General features: G+C 34.9%; 5 protein-coding genes across 11 annotated transcripts; 3 read left to right on the top strand and 2 right to left on the bottom strand.

Moving 5' to 3' along the window:
- The first annotated feature begins 108 nt into the window (after positions 1–108).
- On the top strand, positions 109–2,052 carry LOC123313421 (dynactin subunit 2). The gene is made up of 6 exons (XM_044898297.1): positions 109–314; positions 372–844; positions 926–1,158; positions 1,248–1,411; positions 1,545–1,647; positions 1,740–2,052. Exons 1-6 carry the CDS (start codon positions 279–281, stop codon positions 1,922–1,924), a joined length of 1,194 nt encoding a protein of 397 aa, XP_044754232.1. The 5' UTR covers positions 109–278; the 3' UTR covers positions 1,925–2,052.
- On the bottom strand, positions 2,049–4,026 carry LOC123313422 (general transcription factor IIH subunit 2). The gene is made up of 7 exons (XM_044898298.1): positions 3,895–4,026; positions 3,720–3,841; positions 3,446–3,647; positions 3,033–3,335; positions 2,725–2,978; positions 2,398–2,647; positions 2,049–2,269 (listed from the first exon to the last, which is right to left on the bottom strand). The coding sequence occupies exons 2-7, from the start codon at positions 3,773–3,775 to the stop codon at positions 2,141–2,143; spliced, it is 1,194 nt and encodes a 397-aa protein (XP_044754233.1). The 5' UTR covers positions 3,776–3,841; positions 3,895–4,026; the 3' UTR covers positions 2,049–2,140.
- A 126-nt stretch (positions 4,027–4,152) lies between these two features.
- Positions 4,153–13,223, top strand: LOC123313424 (transmembrane protein 47). Of its 5 annotated transcripts, none has more exons than XM_044898301.1 (6): positions 4,153–4,379; positions 6,203–6,257; positions 9,998–10,184; positions 10,319–10,468; positions 10,704–10,766; positions 10,889–13,223. In XM_044898301.1, the coding sequence occupies exons 2-6, from the start codon at positions 6,207–6,209 to the stop codon at positions 11,047–11,049; spliced, it is 612 nt and encodes a 203-aa protein (XP_044754236.1). In that variant the 5' UTR covers positions 4,153–4,379; positions 6,203–6,206; the 3' UTR covers positions 11,050–13,223. The 5 variants fall into 5 exon arrangements, with proteins under 5 accessions (XP_044754236.1, XP_044754238.1, XP_044754237.1 ...); XM_044898303.1 differs by lacking the exon at positions 4,153–4,379 and adding an exon at positions 4,461–4,564; XM_044898302.1 differs by lacking the exon at positions 4,153–4,379 and adding an exon at positions 4,598–4,805.
- A 141-nt stretch (positions 13,224–13,364) lies between these two features.
- Positions 13,365–14,721, bottom strand: LOC123313423 (protein artemis). The gene is made up of 2 exons (XM_044898299.1): positions 13,865–14,721; positions 13,365–13,760 (listed from the first exon to the last, which is right to left on the bottom strand). Exons 1-2 carry the CDS (start codon positions 14,715–14,717, stop codon positions 13,420–13,422), a joined length of 1,194 nt encoding a protein of 397 aa, XP_044754234.1. The 5' UTR covers positions 14,718–14,721; the 3' UTR covers positions 13,365–13,419.
- Positions 14,722–15,030: 309 nt separating this feature from the next.
- LOC123313419 (zinc finger protein 709-like) lies at positions 15,031–21,784 on the top strand. 3 transcript variants are annotated; one of them, XM_044898294.1, is made up of 6 exons: positions 15,031–15,169; positions 16,491–17,393; positions 17,454–17,756; positions 18,588–19,091; positions 19,221–20,014; positions 20,102–21,784. In XM_044898294.1, exons 2-6 carry the CDS (start codon positions 16,517–16,519, stop codon positions 20,696–20,698), a joined length of 3,075 nt encoding a protein of 1,024 aa, XP_044754229.1. In that variant the 5' UTR covers positions 15,031–15,169; positions 16,491–16,516; the 3' UTR covers positions 20,699–21,784. The 3 variants fall into 3 exon arrangements, with proteins under 3 accessions (XP_044754229.1, XP_044754226.1, XP_044754227.1); XM_044898291.1 differs by having other exon boundaries at positions 19,221–21,784; XM_044898292.1 differs by lacking the exon at positions 15,031–15,169 and adding an exon at positions 15,525–15,657 and having other exon boundaries at positions 19,221–21,784.
- The last annotated feature ends 60 nt before the right edge of the window (positions 21,785–21,844 follow it).

Here is a 21,844-nt window from a genome sequence, read left to right on the forward strand (position 1 = left end):
TTAAGACATTTGAACTACCGCAATCAAGATGACATCTAACGGCCAGAGTACCTAACTCTGTAATCTTTGTAAGATGTCTATCTTAAATCTTTGCTAACGGCGATCGTTCTTTTGACGTCAAATGACACCTGTCAATGCTGTCATTAATAACCTTTTTCTACGAAAGATTATAAAACTTTTGTTTTTAAACTTAAACAAGGTTCATTTGGTTCAGTATTCACCAATATCTCTTTAGTATTTTCTCAAATACCCACCATACTTCGATTTCCAAATAAGTAATGGCGGATTCTAAATATGCAGATTTACCAGGGATTGTGAGTTCACCTAAATCTACTTGAGGTATAAGATCGAATAATGTTAATGAATTTTAGGCTCATGATGAACCTGACGTTTATGAAACGACTGATCTTCCGGAGTCGGACCAAGTAGGTGATTTTTATTATGAAAAAGACAGTGAAGTCATTGAACGGATTCATATTGAACCCGACCAAGCGTTTAACAAATTTAAAGGGAAATACCTGAATCAAAGAAATGCTGACTTTTCTGATAGGATCAGTAATACAAATAGAACAGGTTATGATGCTATCTCTGGAAACTGGGAACTCACTGGCGATGGTCAGAATGAATCTCCTATACAGAAATATAATCGACTTTATTGCGAGTTGAATGAATTGTTGGAAGATGTCACCAAAATTCAATCTACTAAGAGTGATAAAGGTGATGATTTGGTTACTCCGGCACAAATACAAGATGCATTGTCGAAATTGAAAGCTTTGCAGTTAGAAGAAAGTCTTGGCAGTGATATGTTGTCAACAATGGATGATCCTCAAAGATTTCTTCTGAAGTAAGTATTCCTTTTATGTATCCTAGTATCTGTATTAATGAAGATCATATCGATGTAACTCACTTTCCTTGTTGATTGAAGGAAATTGGAAAGCGAACTAGAACAATTTTCCAAAATTGCCAAGGAACCACCTCAAGGAGAAGAAAAGACAGATGAATCTGGCATAGTGTATCATATAAATTATAAACCTGAATTAGCTAAACTTAAACAAACCAGTCGAGTAGCACAGTTGGAAGCAAGAGTCCATCACTTAGAAACAGTACTTGGAGCATCTAATGAAAAATTGAATAGACTATCTGCAGGAACCTCTAAAGGTAATCCATCGTTATTTAACTTGTTTTTAATTACCGTACATCTTTATTATACATCACGCTCAACTCACGGTTTCAATAATTTTTGTCAGATAGTCTCCTAGAGACGGCTCAGCATCTAGCAGCAGTAGCTACTCTACTAGATTCGGCACAATTAGATCACATAGAAGGTCGTTTGACAGCACTGATGCAAAAATTAGAAGCAATTCAGGATAAGACAAAAGAGATAGATGAAGAAGATGAAAGAAATAAAATGGTGAGGCACTCTAAACTGTACTTATTATTTGAGCTGTAGTAGAATTATAACCTATTATTCCGTAATGCTTGTATGTAATTTGAATGAAGATGTTGACTTTCTGAATTCTAATCTTGATCATGATTTTTATTAGGTGAACGAGTTGTATGATATGGTTAAAAGTGGTGAGAATATTATCAAGCTATTACCAAAAACTATTGAGAGATTGAAATCTCTCGAAGGACTCCATAATAAAGGTACAATAACTTACCATAACTACCAATTTCATGTTATATTTTCATTCTTGTGTAAAAAGCAGTTAAATAAATCTGTGTTGTTTTGTTTACAGCTGCAGAATTGATGACAACATTAATAAAAGTGGAAAGCATTCAAGGTGAAATATCTAGTTCAGTTGTCAATAACAAGGAATTACTACAAGGTGTCCAAGAGAGTTTTGCACATAATTTGAATGAAATAAATGAAACGATCCTAAGTCTTGATAATAGGATCAAAGCCTTGAAGGCAAAAAAATAGATTATTTATACTTACTGTGTGTTACTTGGATATATGAATAACATAGGTGTAATTTTATGTATGCTATTAATTTATGTTGAAAAATATTATACTGCTTTATTTAGTTAAAATAAATCCACTTAAGTTTCTCCAAATGGTTTCTATTCTAGTAATCAACAATTGTCCTTGGTGAAAAATAGAAAGGTAGAGATGGAATAAAATCTCTTGCAATTCGATTTAACCTGTTTGTGTTATTTGGAATGTAGAAGGATTTGTGGCACATCCAGGACATGTATGGAGCGTCTCATGGACAAAAATATCACAATCAATGCAGTAAAAATTCTGACAATTTGGGCACTTGTATATCTGAAAATAAATATAGATAGATTTATTTCATTCTGGTAATTTTACAAAATCTTTTTCTATGGGTATTTATGCATTTTGAAAAGTTTGAACTTCAATGCTGAATAATTTCTAGAAAATGGTATATTTACCTGTTTATCCGATTCATTAAATAGCTTCTGGCATGCAAAACAAATTTCTGATTGTTTCTCATACTCAATTTCTTGATAGTTTGCTGCAGGGAACAAGTGATGATAAGATCTAGCTAAATGCGGAGCAGAAACTAAAGTTAGTCCACAAGATCGACATTCTACTGGAAGTTCACAATATTTACTGTAACATTGTGGGCAATAATAACCACCAGTTGTTAGTTTGCTGCCCTCATCTATGCTATCAACGTGACTGAAAAAACAAAAATCATGGTACCGTTTGATGATCGTTCTTGGTTATGCAAGAACGTAGAGGAAAGATGAACTCACCACATACACATAGTTAATGGTTCTTCAGTTCCTTCAACAGACATTTGATGAGGAAATCCCATTTTGATCAAACTAGATTCCAGCCCGCTGGCAGCTGGTGGGGGATCTATCTGCTGATACAATAAGTCTTTAAAATGACAGTCATCCAAAATAACATTATATGTTCCACCTGTTTCTTTTGCTAATTGTTTACAGATATGTACTTCAGCTGCCAAGCCTATAACAGAACATCTAACTCCCTCTGTTTTCAAGGCCTAAAAACTGGGTATTTTAGAAAGCAACCCCCACAGGATTTCCAGCCACCTTACACTGATTGTTGTATTGATATCACCTGGATCACACGTTGTGAGACTTCCCATAATAATCAATATTTCTCTACTTGCGTGAGTAGGTAGTAATTTCAGTGATTTGAAAGCCATCTCCAACCCATTCTGAAGGGAAGGTTCCCCCACCAATGATGTTTTATTCAGTGTCTTCAATGTTTTAATATGTTTTTTTGCATTACCTGCAAGGTCAACAATTTTTTCTGCCCTCTTGTTATGCATTATGATAACTCCAATCTGACTTATAGGATTTTGATCAAAGAATTCTTCCATGAAACCTTCCAGAAGCTGAAACTCAATTCTTTCACATATACTCTATTTTAACTGACTTGGTATACATTAATTTGAACATGTAATGTGGGAGCAAAACAGTTAGATTTGCTTTGCCCATTGTTCACCTTTAATGTACAAATGAGTCGAGTAGGTTTTAAGTCTTGACTAGACATTGATTCAGAACAATCCAATATAATATAGAAGTGCCTCATCATTCCAAGCTTAGTTCCATATCCTTTTGTATTTTGTCTTTTCCTTTTAGCTCTTTGGATTATATCAGCAACAGAAGCTTCAAGGAACCCATCATCGTCTTCCTTGATTGCTTCCCTGAATTCCAAATATCAATGAACAAACTCTTCTTTTATAACATCATACAATTAATATACACAAGTATTTTACCATGTTTTTTCGTAGCCGGTTTCCCAGCGGTATTCCTTGGGATCTCCATCATCCATGGTTTTTTGTATTTTGATTAATTTATTAACTCTTCGGGTGAAACTGCAGAGTTTGAAGATGATTTACTAAAATTAATTTCTTGTAATCATTTCATATATGATATCCTAATAATTCTTACATTTCTGCTTATAATTTGAATAAAATAAGAATTTTTCTCTGATAACTTGTTTATCTTCCGTAAGTGAGGTTAAGTTACCTTGACTCACAGAAGAGAAGATGGAAGAAGAAAAAATAACATGTATTCCTTCGAGGAATATGCTTATTTTTATTTCGAAGATTCAAAGTTGATTTCTGGATGGAAAGGGTTATTTTTTTTATTCTGTATCTATGTAATTAATTCCATTCATTTTATGAACTCATAATCCCTCGGCTCTCACATGACATGGCCATTTGAACAAAATATTAACTTCCTCTTTGATTGAACATAGTACTTTCACTTTGACAATTTTGACAAAGAAATTAATAGGGTTATGTTTTGAAATGTTTCACTAGTTTTTTAATCCAATCTTTTTGTTTTGGTTTCGATGAGAATGAATATTTGGTGAAGTGGAGTGGCTCTAATCTCTGTTTGTTTTGATATTGTTCACGTTCACAACACTTTGGGTGAGTGACTGATAGGCAAATTCTATTTAGAATTCAGATAACGAATGTATACGAATAAATATTTCTCAATATGGGTAGTATGGTGGGTGACTCAGTCTTTGTCATTGATTTGTTATCTGGAGAAAGATGAGTGTTATTCATCTATTCCTTCCTGGTCTGAGACTCTGAAAGAGATTGATACATATGTGTTTCTTTTTTTTGAATAACTTATATTATGTTCATGAGAACTATTGGTATTTTCATAAGAAATTACCCATTAAAGGGATATCACCTCATTCCTTGAAGAGAGCAAACAGTAGCTTTATTGTGAAACCGAGAAAGGCTTAAATTCTAAGTGTTTTGAATTTGTGAAATCGGTATATATTAGTTGTAACCTTATGAATGCTGTGTTTTGTTATTCAACACCACTTGTGTTTTATAATTGAGGTATGGATGTCATGAACTGTTCTTAGAAATTTATCACCAAATTATTTGAATACTTGCACATTTAATCATTCCTCAAAGCTTGTGGTAAATACTTCTATTAATCATCATGTACACTAAAGAAAGATGTTTATCTTTCTCACTACAGGTGCAACGTTGATCCAAACTTTTGATAAAAGCTACAAATATTATGAAATATCATTTCAGGATAAACTTTGAATAGAGAAGGATATGATTTATTATATTATTTCCGTTATATTTTTCTAACTACAAGATCATTTTAAAATACATGATCTAAAAATTTAGAGCACATATAGTTGCTGGAAAAAGGAGAGTAAAATTCTTCTCTAAATTGCCTTCCAAGGAAGATACAGTCCCTCAAGTTGAAACCTTGCGAAATGATAAACTGGAAATTTTCATATTCTCAATTTCTTTGATTCTAAATCGAATGAAGTGAGAATAAACTCTAAGTTTTTGACATTTCTTCAGATATTCTCATCTCAAAGGCAAAAATAAGTAACGAGGACTGTTTTCAGTAGAGTGAATAATTTAAAGCCAGAAAGGCAAAAATTCATTTAAAAACCCCACACGATCTCATTTTTACAACCCCTTGATTTCAGTTTCATCATTCGAACAACTGCCAAATAGGTAAAGACTGTACAAAGATTCAGATGCTAATAACTGAATTATGTGTGATTCAGTTTTCAATTCAATTATGAAATGTTTCATATATAGAAATTTAGAAAATAAAAACTATTTTTTGAGACCCATAGATACTTGAGGGGTTGTATCTTTCTAGCAAAGCAATATACTGAAAAATGTAACCAAACTCTTCTTCATTTTTTATATACGCAATTATAGGCCATCTATTTAAGAATCACCCTTTATATTCAAATTTTCGTCTGGCTCTCTTCTAACCAATTCGCGGAATATTTATATTAACTTCAATTCAATATTGATTAAAAATCAAACAGATTATGCCAATTTTATCTATCGAATCATACCATTTCCTGGTACCTGATGAAACTATTTATTTCCTCATTATTTTCGTTTTCTCCCTAGTTTTCTATAAATTTTTGTCGTGGACGGGTTCAGTTTGTTGCAAAATATTTTGTTTAGGAGCGAATTCATCATGGGGAAGTCGTTTGTCCTTTTTGAACGCCAGAGCAAAAAGTGAGAATAGCTGATACTTATTTTGTTTCGATTGATTTGAGGAATTGAACAAAGTTTTATTGTGGTTGAATTGTTGCAACCCCAACATCTGTTATTGTGTTGTGATCTTGATTTTTGACGGAGCATTTCAAATAAAAATTCTCTCTCCTTATTGTAAATTATTTTTGAAAATTATTGAAAAATTTATGAGGCATTGTGACATTATATCCTACTTATTTTGTTTTCAGAAAAATGGCGCAAACGACGACGATTGAAACTGTTACCATTGTGAGGCCCTTGAAGGCAAGTACTTTTTTTTCAAACAACATTCAAATATCCTTAAGTGCTTGAGAGCTCAGAGGGAATTTGTAAGAACTACCGTGCCACCTGCAACTATATATTTTATTTGTATAATTCTTATTTAATGTTTTTGCACATAGTATTTTCATTTTTGGGGGTGATTTCGATGTTATTCCGTAACAAAGTCATCGACTTCTATAAGCTTTCCCACGATCAATCCCCATTCAATGGATTAGGAGCGTTCTACCAAATTGAATTTCAAATTAATCCATTATCGGCCACCGACGAAAGCGAGTCTACCAATAACGTAATAAGCTAAGTGGCCCTTTCCGCAATCATTACTCAAAAGAAAGGTCCGCTTCTGAGTGTCTGTAGTGGTGGATTTTCCTGTGCACTTTTTAAAGGTGGAAAATTGTAGTCATGTCTGTAGATTAGACCGACTTTTGAAAATAAGTATGAAAAGCAATTTAAAAAAAATTTTCTTAGAAATCAGGAATGAAATTGAAAAGACATTCTATGGGAGCGAGAAGACACCCCTGCAAGGGGTAGAGAAAGGATATGCTAACATTGTAGGGGAACACCACCAAAATTTTTTTGATTACCGTCTCGCCCCCATAGAATGTTTGCTAATTTTCATTTCAGTCGGTTTCTGAGAAGAAAATTAAAAAATGCTTTACAGGTGCCATCTTTCGGAAGCTGTATCTAAGCAGGGGCTGCTCAAAAAATATTATATGAAAGTCCCACACTATTTTTTGACAAGGAATCCGATCTAAATTTTTCATTGAATTCGTTCCAAGTTAGAGACTCGCCCTGTATATTTGTACTCTTGTACAGGGTGACAATTTAAAAACTTTCCAGGCCAATTATGTCGCGACAAGGATGTTTTCAGAGAAAATGCCGGAACAAGTCAATTTTTATTCGAAGGGGGAAATATTTTGAGCAGAATTGTAAGCCGAAATCTCCCTAACCCTAGGTGTAGGGGCTATCACCCCTAAATTCTTAATAGGGATAGGGGGCGAGATTTACCTCAATTGAAAGATCACTTTTCCCTCTTCATGAATACTATGGTTTGCAAATGTTTATTGATCCCTTGAAGTAGTTACAGGAGGTGACAATTTGAAAACTTGCTAGGTCATGTCTCGACTAGGACGTTTTCAAAGAAAAAGCCGGAACAGGTCAATTTTTTAAAGGAGGGGGGCATATTTTGAGCAAAATTGTAAGCCGAAATCTCCTCAAACCTAGGTTCAAGGGCTATCACCCCTAAATTCTTCATAGAGAATAGAGTATTATGTAGAGGATTCTCCTCCAATTGAGGTTTAGCTCACCCTCTATTCCCTATTGAGAATTAAGGGGTGACAACCCCTAAAACTAAGATTGAGGAGATTTTGGCTTACAATTCTGCTAGAAACATGTCCCCTTCCGAATAAAAATTGACCTGTTTTTCAAATTGTCAGCCCCTGTAACTACTTCAAGGACTCAATAAAAGTTTGCAAACCAAAGTATTCATGTAGAGGGATAAGTGATCTTTCAACTGAGGTGAATCTCACCCCTTATTCCCTAATAAGAATTTAGGGGTCATAGCTCCTACACCTAGGGTTGAGGAGATTTCGGCTTACAATTCTGCTCAAAATATGTCCCCCTACGAATAGAAATTGACCTGTTCAGGCATTTTCTCTGAAATCATCCTTGTCGTGCCATAATTGGACTGGCAAGTTTTCAAATTGTCACCCTGTATATATGCAACTTGAACCCTAATCCATTTATAAGATAAGAATTCTGAATTTAAACCCAATAAGAATGAATAAAAAATCAATTTCTCAATTTTGGGGTTGAAATATTGAATGTTGTAAGGAAAATCTTTGGAGTCTTTGCAAGCCGATGCTCGAAATTTCCTAAGGACCAAATACAACAGATCCTTTCTTCGTATGCAACGCAGCTGCCCCTACGCTTGGGCGGCGGCGCAAGATGCATCTCTCTATCGATTTTGCCCCTCGACCAAGGGAAGAGAGGTTCACTAAACCCTCCAAATATCATTTCCGATCCTTCCGAAAGCTACCTATCCGGGTATCGATAAAAAACTAGTGACGGTCCGCCATTCATTTCGCTATTAACACGTGCAGACCGGTTCGTTGGTTTCGAACAGAGAGCATTTCCGCGGACAATGCTGAGAGACCTTTGATGTGACCGCCATGTGTTGATACAAAAGGGAAATATTGATACGTTGTGACGTTCGCATAGGGGTTGTTGATGTTGTTTGGCAGAACGGGTCGCCGCTGCATTCAGAATGATGATAGTTGATGAAATTTCCATGGCGGAGAATCAGATAGCACAGGTAAAAAATGGGTGGTTCGGTGTATCTATTTGGGGATTTGGGTCAATCGGATGCTATTGCTAGGTGTGCCGTATCTTTCGGCCTGGTAACGTGGGATTACGAAGAAATCCTATGAGGTGACCTTCTGTTAAAGGCATTGAGTTATGTCGACGCCAGGTGCGATCGATTTTTGTGCAAATATACCTGAATTTTTTTCTGATTTGGGAGCCCATGAAGTAGATTTAGAATAATTCACTCGAGTGTCTTGGACCTTGTAAAATTTCAAAAAGCAAAAATATCACCAAACTTACTATCATACTACATCTACCTACTATCATAATATCTATTAGAATTACCAAGTACTAGCTTTTTAGTCAACGAATACTAGAAAGTGTCAGATTAAGATACATCCAGTTAATCACAGGAGTATATTCCGAAAATCTGATAATTTAAACGTTACGAAAGGGAGATGGAGTGAGCCAAACTTGCAAAAACAAAGTTATCTGGACATTCTCTAGTGTGTTGGAATTTTTCATTGAAAAGGACACGATTCAAGAATAACGTAAAATATATACGAAGCAACAGAAAACGCGAATGAAATTCACTTAAATCAGTCAGTCTGAAATAACCCTCTATATGAGCCTCCAATCATTTTTGCATTCATGATGAAAGTTGTATATCTTCAAATTCTCTACAAGTTTAAACGTTCATCCGTTTCGAGATACATGACAATGAATGTCATCCATAAAATCGCGAAGGCAGGTCTATAGTACATGCTTTGGTTTAGTCAGTTGGGGGCATCTCAGAGACATGTGGGGAATAAACGGTATCAAAATCTGACCCGCTCGAGTATGTCCACTTGACTTTTTTCTTCAAGTATTTTTAACCCCTGTAGGCATTCTCCCCACTTATGAAAGGACATACCTTATTTCTTTCATCCAACATCCAATCTTAACAACCCACGATGTTTGGGTAAATCCCCATGTGGCATGTAGCATCCCTTACTTTCAATGTTTCCATTTGATGATACTCCTAGTCTTCTATTCGAAAACAAATAATTCACCATGAATTGATTGGGAACAAAGGGTCTCCCGTATACAGGCTGTGCATCAAGGCACACTTGTGTGTATAATCTTGAACAAATGAGTGAAAAATCATTCGTTTTTTACTGAACTGAATAGTTACAGATTGCTTCATTCGCAGTTGGAATGAATCCTGTCCACTTGGAAATGATTTTGTATTATTAGTTATTGGATAATCCAAAAACATGAGAAACTATCGAGGTTTAATCTATCCTCTTGGTTTAACAAATTGAAAAAAAAACATGCCTCCTCTAAGGAGATTGTTTGAGTACTACCGCAGATTTTCTTATTCTGAGAATTCTAAATCTTTTGTTTATTGCTCATATAGAATTTTTTTCTTTTCCTTCTAGGTTATTGCTTTTATATGTGGACTGATAGTTATTATACTGATGATAATGGGCTTGGCATCGACAGACTGGCTAATGGCAGCTGGTTGGAGGCAAGGTTTGTTCTTGCATTGCATCGAGGAAGGAGCCAAACACCCTTTGCCCTTCAATATGCAAGAACCACCAGGTTGTTACCAATCTAGAGACGCAAGTATGTATTTGAGTTGAATATTTAACATATCTCAGATTCATCTTTGTTTCTAGCAGTTGATGAATTATTTCTGTGTGTTAAAATTGATTTTCGTTTAATTCAAGCTCGCCTGTTTCATTTATTGTTTTTTTCAGCATATATCAGAACTGCGGCAGCACTTTGTGTTATCACATTATTGACTGACCTTGTTGCCACCATTCTAACAGGATTAGGTCTTAGATCGAAAGACCATCATACCAAATTCAAGTACTACCGTTTCGCCGTCATTGTTATGGCCCTTGCACGTAAGTTATCTACCTAAAGAACCCCATAAATAAATATTTCAAAAGGAAATTGGGGATTTCTAACGAGAAAACACAAATTCATTCAATAACCTTAACTTTAGACCAGCTCTTATTGTATTTTTTTGAACATTGAATTTAGCAAAGCATTTCACCAAACTACCGTTTTAGTCTCTCAAATTCATAATTTTGAGATATTTGAATAGAATAAGGAACATCAATTTTTATTTTATTGCAGTTGTATCCATCATCTTAGCCCTCATCATATACCCAGTCTGTTTTGCAGCTGAATTGAATCTAGGTAAGCATATTTATATATTCAAATACATTACGTGGTAAAACATCAAACGAAAGTTCGTTAATCGCCAAAAAAATGTTTATCCAGATACCAGTCAACAATATACTCAATAAATTTTCTCGTAGGTAACAGAACGGTCTGGGAATTTGGCTGGGCCTACGGAGTGGGTTGGGGCGCAGCTATCTTCTTATTCGGTGGAGTTATTCTGCTGTTATGTGATAAAGAAAGTGAAGAGATTTACTATAAGGAAAGGAAAATAGTGCAAGATAACGATTCTCGTGCCTAGTGGCCACAAAGTCTGCCCGATGTTGTTCTCTGATCGTAAGGGACGCAATGACGTCATCTCTCTCCGAGAATATGCAAAGAATGAAAGATTCGTGTAAATGCATGAGTGATCAAAATTTTCCCGGTCAGTTTGATTACTTTCAAGTTAAATCTGATCGAGTATTCGAACAAGGCAATGATACAAAAACAAACTGACTGGATTTTCGATTATTTGCCAATTTGCTTTAGATGAAAATTCTTCGGTATGTTCATTACTGAAATTTTATTTATCGGCCCGATGTATAATGTTGTATTTTCTGTTGAGCGTGAATGATGTGGTGTGCATGAGAGACAACCCGGGTAGGCTTGATGGTGCGTGATAAAAAAGACTCGAATACACTTTAAGGTAAATTAAGGACTGATGTATGATTGTAATATTTGTTACGAGGCGTTATCGTCGATATTGTTTGAAAGATTATCAAAGAATAATACATATTTTGCTAATAAATTTAAAACATTTCCATAAGGATTGAGGCTGATTTTGTTAATATCCGATTTTAAGCATTTCCATCACAAAAGAGATTTCAATGATGATATGGTTTTTTTTACTAATATTAACCCAAAAACGTATTGAAACCTAAAAAATTTCTGTTTTTAGTGTTCAATTCATAATCAATCCTTATGAGAAAGCAAGAGTAATGCTTGTTATTTCAGTACTTACATAGCTTTTTTTTACTAAATATGCAAGCATTATCATCCCACATTCAATAGATAACCTCTTCCTTGAGGTTCATTGAGTTATTTAATTTACAAATATTTTTCAAGACAAGTCACAACAACCGGCATATCGAAATAATTATTCAACTCTAATTTATTTAATGAAGGTGCTTCATGGTTATCTATTTCGTGCATCTTGAACCTCTACTCAGCAAGAATATAAAATTGAATATCAATTAATACATAATGAAATATTATTAAGATTCCGTAAACCCTAGCAGATTGTGATTTGTCATAAAGTAACACAAATGGTTTGAAATGAACTTTAACTGATAGTATATTTAAAATGTACAGTGAAAAAATGATGTTTCTTAGACATTCTCTCTATTAAGTGACAACTTATAAGTTCATCGCTGAGTCGACTTTACTTGTTCAAATTTTTCATTAATTTTTAATGTATTCATGATTGAGTCTAATAACGCAATAGTGAATTGACCAATAGAAAATATATTTTATTTCTGAGCCAGAACTCAGTTTGTCATTTTTATTCTTCTGAAGTGGCAGCGTTTTCAAGCCCATTTTTTTCGAATTCAGGATTGGTTTATCCGCTATTGCACTCGTAGCCTCAATTTCTCATAATATTCCTGTAATGATTCAACTATAATTTATTTTATCGAATATTATGTAATTATTGGACCAATATTGAAATTGCATTAATAACTCACAAAAGAAACCCAATAAAGGTTTCAATCTTTCCTGATTGTTTGGGAATTAAAATTTCGGTTTCATCCCAAATATAACGCTTGTAAATATTTAATTTCGAAACATTAGGAGCATATTAACCCTAGTTTTGTGATATATAACTTGTAAATACTGAATGTAAACTGATAGGTTTGTTGAATATAATTATGAAAGCATTGATGGATATGGAATCATTATCATCAATAACTTCCTTCCAACAAATAGATACTAATGTTTATATCATAACCAGTATGTAACACTTCTTACTAACGTTTTTAATTTATATTAATATTATTCTATCTGCATGTGTTCAATGTGTTTTATTCATTAATTTTAACTTATTTATTGGAATATACTCTGTTCAATATTTTCGTTATTTAGAACTAGGTTGTGTCATGATGATTTACATAAGTATTCAAAATATTAAGCAGCACAAAGTTGAATTTCTTGAAAATACTCAAATGAAAGTATGTTTGCGATGTTTCCTCATCCAAATTATTATTTATAATATAGAAAATGTTTTAGAAATCCTTTTATCAAACCAACATAGTACATAAGTGAATGGATTCAATTTCTGAGAAAATAGGTAGCTTCTCATTTGTGGAATGATGGTTTTTTATATGTTCAAAAACAAAGTGTATATTGAGTATAATGTCTTCGATATAGATGAAATACTCAAAACCAATTGAGCACATTATACCTATTATTTGTAATGCATAAAATACAATTTCAAAATTGTTTATATTTTTTTATTTTCCCATGTTTCTCAGATAATTTAATGGCTCAACAACTTAATTGGTGTGAAAAAATACCGTCTTTTATATGTAAATAAGAACTAAGTCAATATAAATTTCAAACAACTGTTTATTGCCTACTCACATAAAAATTCTATTTTTAGGTAAAAAAATCTTAAGCCTGTGCACTTAAATATTATTCAATCAGGAATTGTCATCTCTGGAGGTGAATCTAATGCCTCATCAAAAATGTCGTTGTACTTTTGGTCCACCCCTGAAAACTTTTCAGTTTTCGCTTCCTGAGTGTTTTTAAGTTTCTTCAAATCAAATAACTTTGGCTTTTTCGCCTTGGGTTCATTATCCCTGTTCAACAACTCATTTATGGAAGAGTAAATTTGGTTGTCTAAATCTTCATCAAATCTTAAAACGCATGGTTCAATGGCTTTAGGTTTAAGGAATTCGATTAATTCCACACCTTCTGTGTACGATGCATGAGTTGAATAGCAAACAAAATGGGATTCAGATTCGTTTGTAGTGAAACCTGAAAAAATTAGGCTTTGAAAATTAACGTTGAAGTACTAAGGTCTTGCTCATTTTTCAAACATCTAATAATAAAATTCAGAATAGTAAATTAGTTCATTATACCTTCTTCCAAATCCTTGTTCTTCCATCTCATAGCTGACATCTTAATAGTTCTGATATTATACTCTTCCTTATTTTTACATATTTTGTTGAAAGAGTCACCACAACTGCAATGAATTCTTGTGTTTTCACCTGTAAGTGTTATAGCTCCATCTAATTGAGGTATCAAACTGTAGAAATCAAAGGCTTTCTCATTGATATGAATTGGCATTTTGACTTTATCGAAAATTTCCTTGAAAACATACTCATATCCATATTTAGCACTAACACTTATATGAATTATGTGCTCTTCACCTAATGACATCCATTCTTCAATCAAACTAATAATGTGGTGCAAACTTTCCTCTCGTGTAGGAAATTGCATATAATCCCTCAAAAAGAAAGTTGTGTCCAAATAAACTGTATGAATTTTCTTCATGTTACCATGATCATCATAAAATGCTCTGATCTTTTTAATATCTTTCAGATTTATTCTGTAGTCACCAGTATATAAAACTGTTTTACTTCCTTCAAATAAAAACATAACAGATCCCGGGCAATGTCCTGAAGGAATGGGAATTACTGATATACATCTATTTTTCAAATATATTGGAGTAGGTGTATGAAAATCGAGTTCCCTAATTTGATCTTTTAAATATGGATGCATCTGCTTCAGGATACCTTTGGTCACATGTGAAACATAAATAAAGCGATTTCTTTTCAACAATACTTCTCGGAATTCTGGGGTATTTATCCCAACCATGTGATCTGTGTGGCAATGAGATAAAAAAAAAGCTTCTGAATCTAAGTTTCCCTCTTCGAATCTGTCCACACTTATTTCAGGTATCTCTTCAATTTTTCCTTTGAATGTACTCATATTGCAATAAGAATTACCCCAATACTTGGGGAAAACAACTCTATTTTTCTAAACTGGTATAAATATTGTTTAATAGCTCTAGCTATATTACACAATATTTCCAAGTTCAGATGTGGAAAAGGAAAATTCGAATTTGAATTTCCCGCCAAACAAAGCGGAAACAATCTCAACTGTTTTGGCGGCTACGAGTTGATGTTAGGTTAGTCGCTTAACCTAATTTGAACAAATAGGTTATTCCTGAAATTTCCAGAATGAAAAAATAGTGTTAAATATTTCCAAATCAAAAAAGGAATTTTTTAATTCAATTAAGGTGATTGATATCTATCAAAAATTGTTAGTTACTTTCTTTGTAATCGTTCACAAAACGACATTGGCAGCCATTACGCTCCGAAGTGAAGGTTGGTCGACGCTGAACTCGAAGATTGCTTGGTTAGGTGTCAAATAATTTTGTTGTAAGTTATATTTTTGCTATTTTACAACAACATTCCATTTTTCCACTGCGAATCTATTATTTTTTTACTCATTATATTTGCATGAGCCACACTTCAATTAATATTCTTGATTTCGTACGGAAAACCTTTAGAAGCACATCCGACGTAATGGACGTATTTAGCCAAATTCGCGGAATACTTCATTCCATATTTGTAGCGTTAACTTACAAGTATGAGGTAAATTTTTGTTGAGGTTCATTTTTCAGTGTTTTCTATTTGTTTACTGCTTCCAAAAATTGTAAATTCTTAACCTCAATAAATTTTCTCTAACCTCTTCTTGTCAAAATTTTTGTTAACCTAGAATAATTTCGTATAATGAAAAAATTTGTTATCATTTTATGATGGATCATTGTTTTATCATGATATTATGCAAATAAGCTGCAATACTGCTAAAGATTGGTTTCTTCAGTAACGAAGATATTTAGAGTTGAATTCGCCACATAATTTAGGTGTAGTTAATTTAATATTACGAAATATACATATAAATAGATGATAACGATTTTCAAACATATGTGCAGCATTTTCTTATTACCTATTTCCTGAAAATAAATCGTTCCGAACTCTTCATTCGGTGTTATTTTGAAACTAATATTGATTTATTTTCAATAGCAAATGTATTGGTCTCTAATAAGAAGAAGAAAAACCCATCTTGGAATTTCCAAAAGAGCCTTTATTCAAAAAATGATAAAAAGATTGCGAGTTGTTTCTTTTCAGAACTTTCATAACAATTTTTCTTTGATTGAATGGGACATGACAACCTTGTTGAATGAATTAAAAAAGAATTAGTCCATTGTTTTTGCTTTTTTTAAGTTCATTAATATTTATTGTCCATTCTATTATAATCTATTGTACAACCGTTGGTTTCCCTTAATTTTCAAAAAAAGAGGCGATGAAACTAATCAAGAAATGGGTTGAAAATTCAAATTTTCAGATGTATTATAGGAGAGTTGAAATTTTCTTCTAGTTTATTATCGAAACAAATAATCCTCAGTAGTAAGGAGTTATTTTATTAACCCACGACCCACGAAAGTTTCTATTTTTTTTCTCGGAAAATTTTGAAGTACTTGTATGCTTGTGTCAGGTCAACTTTTTTCCTATTCCATTCTTCAATTTAGAAGAATGACAAATGAAATAAAAGCAAGTTCAAGAATTCTTCGTAAAAATTCATAGGTATTCCAAAAATTCTTGTTGCTTTGGTAAAATTGTTGCTACTTACATTAGTTATAATGATTATCATTATCCGCTGAGCGATAGGGCACTAAGGTTCACATTGACATTTCAGCCCAGAATGCCCTTACCAAATTAAATATGGAGGAATCTTTTTCCTTAACCTGGGAGGATTCTGGTGCAGTTGTGCAAAATGAGGAAGTTATATATGGCACCGAAGAAACAGAGATATTACCAGGTCAAACAGAAGAATTCCAAGGAACAGACGTCGTAGTTTCCCAAAATGGGGAAGAAATTCAAGATGGAAACATCATGTATTTTACCGAGGACAATGTCCTGGTCATGCAAGAATCGAATCAAAATAACTTTGCCGAACACTTCATGGATTGTCAGGTAACCGAAGAGGTGGTTACAGAGCAGTGGGAAGAAAGCTGTCCAGAAGAAATAGTTGTTGGATCAGAGGAGGCAGTAGGATTATCAGGGGAGCAAGCTTCTACAGAAGATGTCGAGATCCCACTGCCGACAGACCAAGATGAATATACTGCAGCAAGACCCTATCCCTGCGACTTCTGCAGCAGGAGATTCAGAAAAAAAGCTAATCTAATGAATCATATGGTCGCTCATCAGACAGACAGACCCCATGGATGTAACCTATGCGGGGTCAGGTACATTAGGAAATGCGACCTGATGAACCACCTCAAAATTCATGCTTACATTCCTGAAGCAGAAGGTATGGAACCTGAAGAGCAAGAACCAGAAGTTTCTGATTCTGAACAATTCAGGAAGAGTAGGAAGGGGTTCAATAAAAAACGAAAGAGACAAAGGGTCAAGGAGGAATTCCCCAGTTATGAAACTGATGAAATGGCCGCCACCAGCTCCAGAAGTTACTATTCCAATGAAGAAATGCTGGAGGTTAAAAGTTATGATTATCTTCCAGCTGAAAGTGGAGAAACTACAGAATTGAAATATCCTGTGACAGATCATAGAAAACCATTTGTTTGTCAACACTGTGGAGTAGGTTAGTTGAAACAATAAAAATTTCGACGAACTCTTTTCACATGATATTTATTTTTATTAGGGTTTGCTAGAGAAAAAGCCCTGGCTTCCCATGCACGAATTCATGGTGGAGACTCTCCATTCGAATGTCAGAAATGTAATGAGATGTTTTGGGATATGAAATCCATGAGAGATCACTGGCGGACCAAGCACGGCGATATGGAAGATTATGATGATGATGAAGACGAGGATTACTCAGAGGAAGATCACAAATACGGAACATACTATTGTACCACTTGTGGTATTTCTTTTCATAGACAAGATAACCTGAAGAGGCATCAGCGGGTTCATATGAGGGAAGAATTAACAAATAATCCTGACCTAGGTGAGCATTGCAATTCGATATCTACAAAAATTGACATGTATCATCTTAATTGGTTTTCATTTCTATAAATAAACAAGAATCAAATTTTCACTATACTGAATGACACGACACTTGACATTACATTAATGACACAACACTAATGACAATTTCAAGCTAAAGACTGTGGTGCATGAATATATATCAGAAGATGTCCTATGCCGATATTATGCTTATGTATTTCTGGCTATGTCAATGGCATGAAGAGGCTGTAAAATATGGCCATCATGAGAAACAAATGTTTCTACCAATTCATAAACTGTCATTATGAATAATTGTGGCATCATAGTTGGCTTTGAATTGTTCTGTGTTCAAAATAAATACAGAATTATAGAATCGACGCTTACTACAATGTTACAAGGATTTATAAAAACTGTACAAGACGGCATTTAGAGAGTAGATAGTAAAAGAGACAGTAGTTCGATCAAAATTTTTGTGTGATTTTCTGACCTTGCATACGTTTTTGCGCGTTTGTTTCTAGGAACAAGAGTGTTATGATTTTGCCCAAAGATCTGTAATATTGGAATTTTGTACCGAAAATGCCCCCAAAAGGTTGGATGAAGAGTTCTCTTGTTCAAATTCAATTTCGTTTGTGTGTCCAAAGAAAAAGAGCTGGGGCTTTGAAATTTTCTGGGTAGGTTGATAGTCCGAATGTGCTGGTTAAGTTTGTTGATGTTCATAATCCGTTCGTTGGTACAAAATATTGGGAATGGGTGGTCGGTTATGAATTTAAACAAGCGCGCAAAAGCCCCTCAGTTTATGTCAGTCTTTAATTTTTCACTTCGCTTCCAATAGGACACATTTGCAACGTTTGCGGAGAATCTTTTCCTGAAGCTCTGGAGCTGCTGGCTCATGCGGAGGTACATGCACGTGGCTCCGAGCATCGCTGCATGATCTGCGGTGAAGACTTCGAAGACGACCAGGGATGTGCTGTGCACGTTCAAGAAAAACACGGCGACAATCTACCCCCCAACACTTGCATGTTATGCGGCAGGCAGTGCAAAGATCGTAGGGCTCTCCTGAAACACTCCTGGGAGCATTCAAAGGAGAAGGTGTTCTCTTGCTCGAAATGCGCCAAAACTTTTCACAACAAAGCCAGATTGAAGAGGCACATGTTGTCGCATCGAAACAAAGTTGTTTCTTGCGATGTGTGCGGAGAAGAATTTCCAGATGGTAGGACGCTCATGAATCACCGACACAGCCATAGTAACGTCTCCGGAAGGCAGTTTCCGTGTAGGGAATGCGGAAAAACTTTTGGATCGAGAAGTTCTCAACAGATACATATACGCATCCATACTGGTAAGACTAGAATTATTTCTAACAGTAAACTTTTGTTCTAGAACAGACCGATTTTCGCTCTCTTATTCGATTATTTTCCGAACCTGCCTAGGTGTTACACCGATTGAAATTTTGCCACTTTTTTCACAGGTGAGCGACCGTACGGTTGCCGATTCTGCTGGAAGGCTTTCGCCGATGGGGGAACGCTGAGAAAACACGAAAGAATCCACACTGGTGAAAAGCCTTACGCGTGTGCTGTATGTCCCAGAGCTTTCAACCAGAGAGTCGTTTTGAGGGAACACATAAGATCGCACCATTCAGGACCCGACCCTAAGTACACACACAGTATGACCCCTTACTGTTGTTCCGTATGCTCCGATATGTTCGCCACATCTCAAGATCTAATAGTACATCTGATCCACCATTGCGATATGAACACCGCGATGAAGAGACAACCCCAAATCGGTCCGAGGAAATATAAACGACGAAGAAAATTGAAACCGCACGAAATCGATCTGTTGTCTTACAGAATGGAGGATGAACCGGAACAAGAAGAGGTGCCACAGCAACCTCCGGAATACGAGATAGAAATGGACACGAGACGGAAGAGAGTGAGGAAGACCTCCCCAAAACGTGAACCGTTACAATTCGAAGAACCCTATATCGATCAAGAACCCATACCTCCAACAACTTCCATCATGGAATCACCCCCTACACCTTCTAAGACCCAGAACGTCCTGAAGAATAAGAAAAAGTTGAAAAACGATGGGGGTGCAGTTCCCTCAAGACCAAAGATGATTCATACGCAAAAAACCCGAGTACCCATTGAACCGGGTGAAATCGGACGGGTGCGGCATAAAACAAGAACCACTATCACAAGAACGCAACCGACCGAATTTAAAGCAGCCAGTTCGGGAGAAAGAATCCGGCCCAGGACCAAAAATGTAAGTTATCATATTTTCAACTCTGAAAAGCTACCTATTGCCACTTTTCCTGAAGATGTAACTGCTGTCAATAATTTACTGAAACAGGATCAGGCGGCTCAAGAAGAAAATAATTCAAATGGTCTGCTGTATTTAGATCAGGTCGAAACGCCGGAAGTAGCCGTCGAGCAGACCATAGAATTCAATGAACCTGTTCCCACGAATTTGATCAGAGTTCGTCGAAAAGCAGCGACAAGACAATCTCCTAGAAAAACCAATAGTTTATCCCCCGGTAGACACATTATTGGTCCTGGAAGCAAGGTTAGACTCGTTAAAAGTGGAATGATCGTGAAGAAGAAAGTTAAAGAGGAGAAAATTGTCGACGATCTTAACGTCAAACAAGAGGTGGATTACGAACAGCATGAAGAACAGATAGTACACGAAACTCCCGATGAATATGTCATCACTGAAGGCAATCAGGTTATCGAAGAAACAACTATTCAGCAGGAGCCGGAATCGGAAAGTGAGAAGACGATTCTGGACCAAGATGCTAAGATGAAACAGGAAATAATGGATTCTAGTCCACTTCACGAGTTGGCTGAGATTTCAATGCAACATGCACAAAGCCTCTTTAAATGCGAAATGTGCAGTGCTGTTTTTTCAGATAGGGCACAGCTGCTGGTACACGTACCCATACATATCTGATATCGAATGAAGAGTTCGATGCATGAAGAATGAATCGATTGAATGGAATTTCAGATCCGATTTGGACAGGTATTCTGATTCCTCACTTTATCCAGTTCTGTGTTATCGATAAGTTGAAAATTGATATGCCTCTTATTGATTGACTGAAAAGCGAATGTGATGACAGGTGGAAAAAAGTATATTTTGAAATATTTGGTCACGTTTGAGAAAAAATTTCAGGTCGATGTGAATGTTGAGCTGGCTCTTGGTTGATAAGTGAACATCTGAAGTTATACGCTCAACGAAAATTACAATCAATCAATAAATGGCAATAGCAGTTGGATGAGAACTTTTAGTTCACAATTTTATCCCATACCTTGAAAACTACGGAAATGAAACCTTTGAGCTCTATAGAAACCCGTACTACTTAAATCAGTTGCCCTTAACCATTTTTTGCTCAATTTTCTAGGTTTTTTCTGATGGAAATCAACATTGAATGAAACTTTTGCGAGACATTCTATTTTTGATGAAAACATGTTTGGGATAACAAATATCTCCTCAATTAATTGCGGCTGAATTTTTTTATCCATTGAGGAATATCTGTAGATAATTTTCTTTGAAGCAGTGTGTAAATTTTTCAGTTTTTTTTCCTGCAGTGTTTATAATGTTACATGAAAATAGGTAGGATTTTAGAATAATCACATTTCACTGATTTGTAAATATTTACATATGTGGACGATTCCAGATTCTGTTTTACTTCAAAAGGAAGGAATATAACCTTGGTAGAATTTTCCACATTATATTTTTAATATCTAGATATATTGTACTTTACGGAATATTTTGAAATGTTTTTTGAATGGAATTTCTGTATTTGATTATTCTCATTTAAGAAAAAATTCTAGCCTTGCATTTCATTTTGGAATGTATTTGTTAAAGATTGTAAATAATTCTGCATTTCAAGAATTAGTCTGTTGATACTATTTCAGTTGAAGTGTCCCTATATATTTGACATTATCAGTAATTTTTAAAATGTAAAAATCTGTAGAAGTGTACTAAAACTGTCTACTGTACGTTTATTGATGGAAATAAATATTTGGTTAGGTTTAATGAATTTTTTCAGTGATGTACAGAATTTTTAATGAACCATCTTGAGCAGTTTCGCGTAAA

The sequence above is a fragment of the Coccinella septempunctata genome, chromosome 5 (assembly GCF_907165205.1).
Source record: "Coccinella septempunctata chromosome 5, icCocSept1.1, whole genome shotgun sequence".
In the NCBI taxonomy this organism is placed as follows: Eukaryota; Metazoa; Arthropoda; class Insecta; order Coleoptera; family Coccinellidae; genus Coccinella; species Coccinella septempunctata.

Coding starts and splice junctions, on each gene's coding strand:
- LOC123313421 (XM_044898297.1), top strand. CDS start 279: ATGGCGGATTCTAAATATGCAGATTTACCAGGGATT. Junction 315..371: donor ATGCAGATTTACCAGGGATT/GTGAGTTCACCT, acceptor AATGAATTTTAG/GCTCATGATGAACCTGACGT. Junction 845..925: donor CCTCAAAGATTTCTTCTGAA/GTAAGTATTCCT, acceptor TGTTGATTGAAG/GAAATTGGAAAGCGAACTAG.
- LOC123313422 (XM_044898298.1), bottom strand. CDS start 3,775: ATGGATGATGGAGATCCCAAGGAATACCGCTGGGAAACCGGCTACGAA. Junction 3,336..3,445: donor GACTCATTTGTACATTAAAG/GTGAACAATGGG, acceptor ATTGAGTTTCAG/CTTCTGGAAGGTTTCATGGA. Junction 2,270..2,397: donor TTAATGAATCGGATAAACAG/GTAAATATACCA, acceptor ATTTATTTTCAG/ATATACAAGTGCCCAAATTG.
- LOC123313424 (XM_044898300.1), top strand. CDS start 5,935: ATGGGGAAGTCGTTTGTCCTTTTTGAACGCCAGAGCAAAAA. Junction 10,185..10,318: donor TTACCAATCTAGAGACGCAA/GTATGTATTTGA, acceptor TGTTTTTTTCAG/CATATATCAGAACTGCGGCA. Junction 10,469..10,703: donor CATTGTTATGGCCCTTGCAC/GTAAGTTATCTA, acceptor ATTTTATTGCAG/TTGTATCCATCATCTTAGCC.
- LOC123313423 (XM_044898299.1), bottom strand. CDS start 14,717: ATGAGTACATTCAAAGGAAAAATTGAAGAGATACCTGAAATAAGTGTG. Junction 13,761..13,864: donor GAACAAGGATTTGGAAGAAG/GTATAATGAACT, acceptor TAATTTTTTCAG/GTTTCACTACAAACGAATCT.
- LOC123313419 (XM_044898291.1), top strand. CDS start 16,517: ATGGAGGAATCTTTTTCCTTAACCTGGGAGGATTCTGGTGCAGTTGTG. Junction 17,757..18,587: donor AACAAATAATCCTGACCTAG/GTGAGCATTGCA, acceptor CGCTTCCAATAG/GACACATTTGCAACGTTTGC. Junction 19,092..19,220: donor ACATATACGCATCCATACTG/GTAAGACTAGAA, acceptor CTTTTTTCACAG/GTGAGCGACCGTACGGTTGC.